At 40.5% G+C, this 12,193-nt stretch overlaps 1 protein-coding gene across 1 annotated transcript in view; it reads right to left on the bottom strand.

Moving 5' to 3' along the window:
• LOC136620007 (calcium-activated chloride channel regulator 1-like) overlaps positions 1-8,742 on the bottom strand; it is a 43,594-nt gene extending 34,852 nt beyond the window's left edge. The window contains exons 1-4 of the mRNA XM_066594740.1: positions 8,584-8,742; positions 3,757-3,894; positions 2,669-2,819; positions 556-664 (exon numbers count right to left, since the gene is read on the bottom strand). Of these exons, the coding sequence (XP_066450837.1) occupies positions 556-664; positions 2,669-2,819; positions 3,757-3,894; positions 8,584-8,742 (557 nt within the window). The remainder of the gene's footprint in view (positions 1-555; positions 665-2,668; positions 2,820-3,756; positions 3,895-8,583) is intronic.
• Between the last annotated feature and the right edge of the window lie 3,451 nt (positions 8,743-12,193).

Here is a 12,193-nt window from a genome sequence, read left to right as displayed (position 1 = left end):
ACCTTCTACTTTGAATGGACAATTCTTGCCCATGAAAATGAACCAAAATAGCACACACTGCAATTTTTTACACACGGAACATTGGTCCATGTAAAAAAAATCACCTATGAATATCCTATTTGTCTATTATGGGTCTGCATGCTGTCGGACACAGACGGCACATGGACAGGAACTACACCAATGTGAAGAAGCGCTTAGCCCTCAACTAAATGACATTAGCGTTCAGTCCGCTTCTGATTTCTCACAAAGCCTCAACAGGGCGGTGCTGGAGAGAATGGGGAGAAAAATTATAACGCCAGCTGGTTGTATACAAGTAGCATGAGTGCAAGTAGTGAGATTAATTTATTCTTGGGTTAAACAAAAAAATCTAATTGTTTATAAGGACTGAGGGGTTTATAGATAAGTGAACACTAGATCTTCTAGTGCACATTTATATGTTGCAACGTCATCACAAGATTTGGTTTCTTAAACCGTGAGGTACATTCCTAATAGTTTAGTGTGTTATGAGTGCCCGGCTTTGACATTTCATACAATGTACTAATTTAAATGTCTCACCTCGTAGCCTCAACTTTGCCATTCCCTGATATATAGAAGGGTTTATCCAAGTTGTACTCATCAAAAACACCCCATCTGAGATGAACCCACTCATGAACAAACACTCGACCTGAAAGTAAAAAGTAACTATTTTGAAATTTTTTATTTTTAATTGTAGGAAGAAAAATAAATCATTACAAATATAGCAGTTAATTTAAGAAGATTTTTTAAGCCATTTAATAATAATAATAATAATAATAGTAGCAACAAAAATCTCAACTCAATTATTGCCCGTTGATCCGTCTGTTTGTGAATGCAAAGAGATTATACTCACAATCCAAATCCCATTCGGTCCAATGGTTTTCTTAGATAAATAATCGTAAATACATGAACGTATGGACTCTTGGAGTATATTCTTTGCTTTATTATATATTCATGCTTCACATAGTCAGGCACGCAAAAGAAGAACGCGTTTCAGCCTTACAGCCTTGTTCACCTGTAAGGCTAAAACGCTTTCTTCTTTTGCGTGCCTGACTATGTGAAACATGAATATATAATAAAGCAAAGAATATACTCCAAGAGTCCATACTTTCATGTATTTACGATTATCTATCTAATAATAATAATAATCTTTATACAGCGCCCACTTATTCCACAGCGCTTACAAAGCAGGGGGAAACAAACAAAACCACAGTTACATGTAGTAATCAGTTGATGGAGACAGTAGGGGTGAGGGTCCTGCTCCAATGAGCTTACATACTACAAGTAATGGGATGATACAGAAGGTAAATGTGCATGGTATGGCGAGGTTGAGAGTGAGGGATGCTATACACATAGACAATGGTCAAATTGTTCCGAATAGTGGCAGAATCGGTATGACTGCAGGCTTTTGAATCAGAGTTCATCATTTTAACACTAGCCCACACTTTTTAAGTCATTGTATATGTCAAACATATTCTTGATACTCCATTTACCTCACAAAGGCCAAAAGAGTGTCTTTTTGGCCTTCGCTTGGCTGGTATACTCCAGTATACCTTTTCAATGACTGTATCAGAAAGCACAGCTGACTACATTTTCCTATACGAAGGAAAACCACAAAAAAACAGATACAGTACCTTGCTGTATATGTTTGTTTTTTTACAGTGAGAATCAATGTTCCACAAAAGGCTCAGACACAGTCTACACAGATCATTACACAGATCTTTGAGATCTGAAGACTCCTTGAGACACCCTTAAATAAAATACCTGATAGCAACAGTTCTCCATTTCCCTTACTGATTTGTGTAAGTCACTTAATCCTTTAAAGGGAACTTGTCACCACCTATGAGCACTATAAACTAAGCTATGGTGCTCATAGGCCAGATCCCAAGGAGTCCAGGATGTATTTTTTTAATACTCACTGGACTCAAACTCCCTGTTCCTGTGCTGTCACCCGCTAAAGTGAGCGCCAGCGAACTAATCTCTCTTGGCTGTATATGTAAACTCCCATAGAGAACAGTGTGTATGTGCATGCAGCCTACAGAGATGAGTCTGCTGATGGATGCATACACATAATGTCCTCTATAGGACACACGCACAACCCGGAGAGATGAGTGCGCTGGCACCGAATTGAGCGGGTACGGGGAACTGGGGGAGTATAAAAAATTCATCCCTGGACTTCCCAGGAGTTGGCCTATGTTGTTTACAGGCTGCAGCAGCTTGTAGACAGGTCATCACAGCGGACACAGCCAATGACAAACTATAATTATAACAAGGGGGCATCCACTATGTCTTTACTGTAAGAGCAGTGAAGTTGTCTTGGTTAAAGGGGTTGTACTAAGATTGCAAGTTATTATCTATCCCCTGTGGGGATGACTTCAGCATGAAGGGAGCTTCTGGCTGAGCATGCCCAATCAGCGCTCCATTCATTTCAATAGTGCTGACAGAAATACCTGAGCGGGTAACTCGGGTATTACCACAGCCCCATTGAAAGTGATACATTTCCTTTTATCACAGTAAGCATTTGTTAATTAGCACACAAGTTCAGTATTAACATTTCAAGCATCAGAACTTCACACTCAATAATATTAGAAGAACAAGATATTGTATAATACAACTATCAACAAAAAAAGAAACAAAAAGCTTCTCCTTTTACCTCGGGGTCCATAGTTTGGGATGACACTGTCATCAGTTACAAATTTTTGGGTAAGGTGAATGAATTGTCCTGGATCTCCACACTGTCCATACTGTTGTGTATAAGGTTCATCTCCATACTTCAGGTTAGGACTGTCGATGATAATATCTGCCTATCATTATAAACACAGGAATACGTTATCATTATGGAAGCAATCATGATTGCAAGCCATTAACCCCTTCATGAAATGTAACGTTAATTACCATTGGATCTATACCGGAAGGGAGCCGAGCACACTTCATACACAGCAGGTGCCAGCTATCAATTACAGCGGATAACCAGCCAAAGTGGTCAGGATCGAAGATAACTCAGATCCCAGCTGTTAACTTTGTAAATGCTATGGTGAGTGCTGACTGCGGAATTTAAATGGATTGAAAGAGGGAGGAGCTCTTGCTTTTCCCCTAACGGCCCTTCTGCAATGACTTCGGAGGGTGCTGTAATGGAGCTTAGCCTATTAAGCTGTGCCTGTAGCAGGGCTTACAGGTATGCTGACAAACATTTAATGTACTGCTATACTTAAGTTCAAATCCCATAGTGGGATTAAAATTAAAGAAAAAAAGCCAAAATAAGTTAAAAAGGTTAAAGGGGTTGTGCTATAATCTATAGGATCGGTGATAAAAGTCTGATTGTGTGGGTCTTTATAAAGGTTGCCAGTGCTGAGACTCCTACTGATCCCAAGAACTAAGGTCTTGTGTCCCCTTCTCCACATTGTGGGCTCATAACATCTCCCCTACAGTGAGAAGGAGAAGGAAGAGACTGAATGAAGTGTCGGTTGCGAATGGGCGGTATCACTTCCTTCATTATTTATCCTGTACAGTGAATACCATAATAAAAAATGCCAGAATTGCACTTTTTTTAGTCACCTGATCTCCCTAAAAATATTGAGAAAGCAGTGATCAAAAAATTGTATGTTACCCTAAATGGTACAAATGGAAACTATACCTCATCCGGAAACAGACAAGCCCTCACTCAGGCCTGTCAATGGAAATGTAAATAATAACTTTATATCTTGGCGCAATCCCTTTAAGTCATCCTGCATTTTACTATACCGTATTATATTTTTCTGTTTTGGGTTTTCCATAGTTATTTGCAGACCAGGATTTGGGAAGCAAAATCTTCACACTTCGTATGTAGAGCCTTTGGCCTGTAGCATCAAATAGAAAACTTGTAGCTTCCTTCACCATTTCCTTTGGGAAACAAAAAAATGTAAATACAATGAAAGCTAATTGCTAATTTGGTATTTAAACTATCATGACAGTGTTTAAAGAAGATACCACAGAGCGCCATTTTTCAGTTTACATTGGATTAGTTACAAGAATCTTGCCTTGATCCTGAGTCAGTCTTTACTGTAGAGCTGCATACCCAATACAGCAGGCTTCTGAGCTAACATCGCCCCGCATTCTTTACTGATAGACATTCTGTACAGAATGTCTACGCAGTAACCTGATGTAGGGAAAACTAAAAATCTAAAAACTATACCACTAAATATGTTGCAACAAAAATCCACAATAAAACACACTCTGTACTGCGGTTCATGTTTGCCTATTGACTTACAACTAATATGTATACAGTGTGTAAAAAACACACTAAACGCCTGTCTTAGGGCTCCTTTCCACTGGCGAGGTAATCGCACGTTTTCAGTGCAATGCGAGAGTGCGAGCTCTCGCAAGAACGTCCCACACATGTTGTTCTATGACAACCTTTCCACTAGCGATGTTTAAGGGGAAGCTGCGATGTGAGGCTTAAAAATCGCAGCAGGAGGATTGTTTCAGCATTTTGCATTTTTCTGACGCCCATACAGTGCAATGGCAAAACAGATTCTCGCATCGCAACGCAAAAGCTTGCGATTTTGCAGCGTTGCGATGCCATTATAACATTGCGATTTTCTCGCAGAGATATCGCTATCGCCAGTGGAAAGGAGCCTTTAGGGTGACTACCCACTAGTGTTTTTTTTTTCTGCTGCGAATTTGCTCCTATTTTTTCTTCCAATTGTCAATGGGACTTCCTAATGTTAAAAACGCAAAGTTGCGTTGCGGTTTTAACATTAGGAAGTCCCATTGACAATTGGAAGAAAAAATAGGAGCAAATTCGCAGCAGGAAAAAAAAACGCTAGTGGGTAGTCACCTTTAGGCCTCATGTCCACAGGGAAAATCAGATCCGCTGCGGATTTGGGCTGCGGATCAGTGCGGATGCACTGTAATTGTCTTTTATTTTTCATGCGGGAGATCAATTGAGCTATGTGGTCTATGAGCTCCCGCACACGTGATCCGCACTAAAATGGAGCATGTCCATTTTTTTTCATGCTCCAGGAATTTTTTAATTACCATCCACGGGTATTTATCTACCCGCAGGTAGTCAATGCATTCCTATGGGGCGCGGATCTGCGTGCAGGAATAACGCTGCGGATTTTCATTCTTATTTTCCCCGTGGACATGAGCCCTTTATAGGCGTCTTTCATACGAGCGTTTGCATTTTTACGCTCACCGCATCGTGAGCAAAATTCACGTGAATGAAGAATATCTGCGATCAAGTGCTGATCTTAATTTGTGTTTTCTTGTCCATTCACACGGTTGGCGTATTAGGAAAAATATATCATGCAGCGCGGAAATCCTCGGAATTACTTCTAACACTTAAATAGACTCAGCTGTAAACTTCTCCCATCAGCCAAACTCCCTCCCCCTCCTTTTTTCAGCTCTAATAGAAGCCTATGGGAGCCTCCGGTGTATCTAGTCAAATGATAGGGCAAGACCTATCTTTTCCAGCAGCGTATAAAATCATTCACCGTTTTTGGTTGCCGATGTCCTATTTTTTAATGTGGCTAAAATTCCCTCATCTCAATGAATACATTGGAATTATAGATGAGCGAGTATACTCGCTAAAAGCAATTGCTCGAGCGAGCATTACCTTTAGTGAGTATCTCCCCCGCTCGAGACGGAAGGTTCGGCTGCCGGCAGCAGGCACGGAGCTGCGGGGCAGAGCGGGGCGGAACAGAGGGGAGATCTCTCTCTCCCCCCCGCTTCCTCCTGCTGACAGTCGCTACTCACCGCGCCCCTGTGCCGGCACCCGAACCTTCTGTCTGGAGCGGGGGAGATACTCGCTAAAGGCAATGCTCGCTCGAGCAACTGCCTTTAGCGAGTATACTCGCTCATCTCTAATTGGAATCCAATGCTTCTGATGGTTGCGGCTTTTGCCCCATGTATATACGCGGCTAAATATCCGAGTATATACACTCATGTGAATAAGGGCTTAATATGATTTCCCTCACACATAATGCACCTAATACATGAAGAGGTGCATGGATCTTCATCTAATAGGTGCATCCTGGCTCCTCTGTGTGCCTGCATGGAAACCTGCACCAGGTCCAAACTGACGTAAATTCTGGTATGATTAATGCCAGTTTCTGTTGTTTATTATTGATTAATCTGTCAGTCTGGGTGACTTTACCCCTCCAAAAAGTCCTGTCCACGTTTTTTTTCCAAAAGTGCCAATGGCCAAAAAAAAAGCCCGAAAAGTCACAAATTTTAGTACAAATACCTCCTTACACAAATTTGCTAATTTTTTTTACACCAGAAATTGACGGAAAAGGCATCATGACTGTTCCCTTGTATGTGAAACTACTCTTAGGTTTCCTTCACATACATTTTTGGGGCAATTTTTTTCACCCAAAAAACATAAATGGCACTTTAACTCAATGCTTTTTTTCCATCTCTTTTCATGTTCTAAAGAGAAATCCATGCAAAAATGTCAGTTAAAATGCTAAACCTCTAGGCTCAGCGATTGCAAAATAACACTACTCAACAAAATATGTAGAAATAAAAAAATACACCACCAACCATGCTTAAAGCTATTCCTCTATTGGCAAAAGATGTCTTGAAAAATGCCACTATAAAACATGGTGTTTTTGCACAAAATTCTGTTTATAAAGCCATACTTAAAGAACTATCTTACACAACAACTGCCATTACCTTTCCAATAGGAAACTGTTTAGAGTTCATAAACATAGGCAAATAAGCTGATGGGATTCATCAGAAAGGACATAGGGATGAATTAATGCTTGCCTCTACATCACAATTGTGTCGTAAGAAAAGTTGTAGTATTTTGCACAGATCATATTTGCTCAAAAAATTGGAAGTTTTAAAGGAGATGTCCCGCGCCGAAACGGGTTTTTTTTTTTTTTAAACCCCCCCCCCGTTCGGCGCGAGACAACCCCGATGCAGGGGTTAAAAAAACCACCCGCACAGCGCTTACCTGAATCCCGGCGGTCCGGCGTCTTCATACTCACCTGCTGAAGATGGCCGCCGGGATCCTCTGTCTTCATGGACCGCAGGGCTTCTGTGCGGTCCATTGCCGATTCCAGCCTCCTGATTGGCTGGAATCGGCACGTGACGGGGCGGAGCTACACGGAGCTACACGGAGCCCCATAGAGAAGAGGAGAAGACCCGGACTGCGCAAGCGCGGCTAATTTGGCCATCGGAGGGCGAAAATTAGTCGGCACCATGGAGACGAGGACGCCAGCAACGGAGCAGGTAAGTATAAAACTTTTTATAACTTCTGTATGGCTCATAATTAATGCACAATGTACATTACAAAGTGCATTATTATGGCCATACAGAAGTGTATAGACCCACTTGCTGCCTCGGGACATCTCCTTTAAGCCTTTCTATGATGACCTCACCAGTTTTGTAGAAAGTGGACGTGGCAAGCGGGAACGTAGGTAGCAGCCCAATCTATGCCAGCTATAATAAATTATATCTGGCATAGATTTATTGTGGTGCATGGTCATCTTCAGGATGTACCAAATGTATGAAGAGACTATTGCCTCTTCATACATTGGTTGCACTTCAGTACAATGCAATCTTTACTTAAATTGGCGTAAAGCAATGCCAGTCTAGGTAAATCTCCCCCACAGTTTTATCGCCCTACAAATCAGTATTCAAACTGCACATTCAAAATTCAGTACAGTTTTAAGCACCAGGGCACAGGAAAGACAAAGTAGAGCTTGAGTTGTGGACACACAAAGTAATAAATAAAATAGGTTGACAACAGAGTCCAGAAAAATTAGCAGAATTAAGGTTATTTAGTTCAGTAAAAAGACGGCTGAGGGGCGACCTAATGAATATAAATAAATATGTTAGGGACCAATACAGAAATCTGTCATGATCTATTTATACCAAGGACTGTATCTATAACAAAGAGGCATCCTCTACGTCTAGAGGAAAGAAGATTTTTACTCCGATGTTGAAGGGGGTTCTTTACTGTAAGAGCAGTAAGACTATGAAACTCTCTGCCTGAAGAAGTTGTCATAAAATAAAAAAAGGCCTGGGATAAGTAACAATTATTGCCCAACACCCCCTCCCCCGAACCCACCTCTCGTGTGTTATCCACCCCCCCCCCCCCCACACACACACACACTGTCTCCCTTCCTCCATTTTGTTTGAACCCGTGCTTTTGTATAGTGGACAACGTTAACATGGCAACAGAATTTAAAACTTCAAGAAATCTGTTACATAACTTTATTGTCATTTCTTATGATCTTGTAACCCCCCCCCCCCCCATTTAAAACATGATTGCAATGTTGAAATCATTCAAATGATATAACATTCTCAAAATCAAAACCGTTGTTAACCAAAAGCGGCCTGGATGCCTCTCTGTAGCGTAATAATATTACAAGTTACAGTTACAGTTTTTTTTAGAAATGGGTCAATATTCAAGGGATCAGTTCTAATGTCCAGATTTGGAATCCCTTAGGAATTTTTCCATGAGATAAAGAAAATTGTCTTTTCTTCTATGGATAAAAGGCTTAACTAGATGGATGGAAATATTAATATACTACATCTTTATCATACACTAAAGCTTAATATAAATATAATTCTTACCTTAATTTTCTCAATGATCTTGAGATCTTCCTTGATATTAGGATTGACAGCGATAACTATATCATCATATCCTCCATTAGTGAGTTTAACCATGGAACCCTCACTTTTGGCAAAGATGTGAATAACTAAAACAAATGCAAAAATACTTTTTGGTGTCATTGCTAATGATTACGCCAACTGTATCAGCATGCTACTGTATATGAATATAGTTTCCCCAAGTGCAACATTTATATACCCCAATACCTTGTAAAAATTGTGTTTGGACTTTGTTTATCACGTATTAGGCTGAAAATGAATCTCTTTACAAGGTAGTAAATTGAGATGAGTCATCATTGGCTTAATGGAGAAAAGCTGAAGAAGTTTCTGTGCTTTTCCCTCACGTACATTACAGGTAGTAATATTATCGTAGTACTTATTACATATGCTACCGTTTGGTTTCACTAACTTAAAAATGGCCACTAAGAACTGTACACAGGTGTATGGTAGGACCGCTAGATATTTACACATAACTTGGGACATAGGGAAACAGCACTCCATATCTCATAGCGGATTATTAGGAAAATGTTTTTTAATAAAGCTAATACATTTTAGAGAATTTCCTTTCTTGATTTGGATAAAGTAAAAGCCTGATCTGAGTATCAGTGTCCTCAAACGTTTCAGTAATTTACAAAGTTTTCATAACATGAACAAATTTATCTGTGTTTAACAAATTGTTGGGTGCCGATTTCAGATCTGACCTTAAAAATAGCTATCATGTCAAGTTTTATTTGCTATTGTAACTCCTTTCTAACAGGAGTGCAAATATACTGCAAATTGTTCATCGATTGATTCCGCCCTAACCATACCTCTGGTACATCTGAAAAACCACCGCTGCTATCTAATGTGTGTGTGTATATATATATATATATATATATATATATATATATATATATATATATATATATATATATATATATATATATATATATATATAAAACTGCCATATAATTTCCATATGATTTTCTAAGTCAGTAAGCAATGATCAAATCCACCAAACACTTCCTGTAGCTGCAAATAAAATTTCACAGGGTTGAGGAGGAAGTTTGAAGCATTCGTCCCTGCAAATTTGTTTCAGTTCATAAATATTTCTGGGATGCCTTGTGCGCACATCTCTATTCAGGTCATGCCACTGTAACGTAACAGGGTTAAGGTCAGAACTCTAACCTGACCATTTCAAAAAACCATAAACCCTCTTTTTTCAAACACTATCTAGTTGACGTACTTGTGTGTAACATTGCACGTTGCAACAAAAAAGTAATTTTTTTTGTTGCAATGTGCAATGTTTCTTTAGCTTGAGATCATGGACTGCTGCCCTTACATTCTTCTGTAAAATATTTTGATACACTTTAGAATTTGCTGTTCCCTCAGTGATTACAAGGAATCCAGACAGTAAAGCATCTCTAAACCATGATGGTCCACCACTATGCTTCACAGTTGGGATAAGGTTTTTGTGTTGGTGTGCAGTAGTTTCATACTACAAACCTAACATAGTGCATTTGTGTTAAAAAGTTCCACCCTTTATTTCATCTGTTCATGGAACATTTTCTGAGAAGCATTGTGGAACATTCAGGTTGTCTATGGCAAACATGATATGAGCAATAATATTATTTCAACACATTTGTGGCTTCCTTCATGGTGTTGTTCCATGAAAACCATTCTTTTTGCTGATTTTAATAGTGAACACATAAAATTAGGTTTTTGCAGTATTTAGAGTCTTCTGTAGGTCTTTTGCTGTTAACCTTTGGTTCTGTCTCATCTTTTTTAATATTGTCTGTTGTGCACTTGCAGTGAGCTTAGCAGGATGCCCACTTCTATAGAGAGTAGAAACACTGCAGAATTTTCTCAATTTGTAAATAATATGTCCATCTTTTGTGGGCTTTCCCAGCTTCATGCATCTTTATAAAACATCTTATGAGGTCTTCTGAAAGTCGTTTCCAAAACATGGTTCATAGTAATTGGTCTTGAGAAGAACAGTTGTATCAACAGCCAGGCTCTGATTGCCCTTATTTAATGGGCAAAGCACCTGTCAAATCCACCTTTCTAATTTCATTTTTGCACATTAGCTCTGCAGAAATCCTTAATTCACAGATTAATTTACATTTTCTAGCCTCATTGTGGATGTTTACTGAATCTGCTCAATAAAAGATATGAATGGTACAACTGTGTGTGTGTTATTAGCTTAGTTAAGTTGTGTTTGTCTATGATTGTGACTTAAATAACAATCAGGACAGATTTTATTAGTAATCAATGCAGAAATCCAGATAATTAAGATAAGGGTTCACTTGCCTTTCTTGGAATTGTATGTGTCTGTCCAGCCTTACAAACTATGTTACTATGTAGTTACATATTGTGTACAGCTTCTAGATTAATAGTTTATACATTATATGTATAAGCAATGTATTCAGTATCCCGATAAATAGTACATCCCCTTCTCGACATCTGCCATACATGTACAGCACAGTGAAAACGAGTCACTATGTCTATTGACATGCTGAGTAAGTAAAGATGGCTGTGACCCTATTTACTAGAGATGAGAGAGCACCAAATTGCTCGGGTGCTCATTGCTCTAGTCAGGCTTTCCGCGATGCTTAAGAGTTCGTTTCGAGTAACGAACCCCATTGAAGTCAATGGGCGACTCAAGCATTTTTGTATATCACCGATGCTCGCTAAGGTTTTCATTTGTGCAAATCTTCAAAACCTACGAAAGTGATGGAAACAGGCGAGGGGCAACATGCAGGGCTGCATCTCAGGTTCACAGGTCTCACTATTAAGGCACAACAGCAGCAAGAGTGCCCCCCTCCCCCCACAATTTTTACTTCGGACAAACCCTCATTAGCAAGGCACACCTTAGTTAAGCACCACACTACCTGCAACCAAGCACTAACACTGCCTGTGGGACACACCGCTCCCTCTTCTCCTGGGCTACATGCTGCCCAACCCCCCTGCATGACCCTGCATCCGCAGCTCACACAAAAGTGTCCCTGCGCAGCCTTCAGCTGCCCTCATGCCACACGCTGGCTTCATAGCCACACCACCCTCATGTCTATTTATAAGTGCGTCTGCCATGAGGAGGAACCGCAGGCACACACTGCAGAGGGTTGGCAGGGCCAGGCAGTGACCCTCTTTGAAAGGGTGAGGGGTGGGGGGGGGGGTCGATAGCCCACAATGCTGTTGAGAATTGATAATAGATTGACGTTCCATCTTCATTGCAATCCTGTGCCACCTCCGCCAGGAGCTGCAAACGTGGGCATAAATGGGAATCAGCTGTCAGCCCAGCACTCCTACACTTCTCCACAATGCAGCAATACTTGGTGTGGGAAGTATGTGAGCGGGCCCTGGGTCAGCCTCTGTCCCAGCCAACACCTTGTGTGGCCCAAGTTACTGCGAGTGACATAGCAATGGGGACTCCATGTGTCCACACACTACTTATTCTGTTTGGGTGTCGGATACCTCATTGACAATGCAAGGGGTAATCCATCTGCACTCGGCACCCTACCCAAGTCTGTCAGTGCTTTGGGGACAGACAGGTAAAACACCTCTATGGGAAGTCTGTGTGCACCCGCAGCATGGG

The sequence above is a fragment of the Eleutherodactylus coqui genome, chromosome 3, assembly GCF_035609145.1.
Source record: "Eleutherodactylus coqui strain aEleCoq1 chromosome 3, aEleCoq1.hap1, whole genome shotgun sequence".
Taxonomy (NCBI): domain Eukaryota; kingdom Metazoa; phylum Chordata; class Amphibia; order Anura; family Eleutherodactylidae; genus Eleutherodactylus; species Eleutherodactylus coqui.
This window is presented reverse-complemented; position numbering and strand designations above follow the sequence as displayed.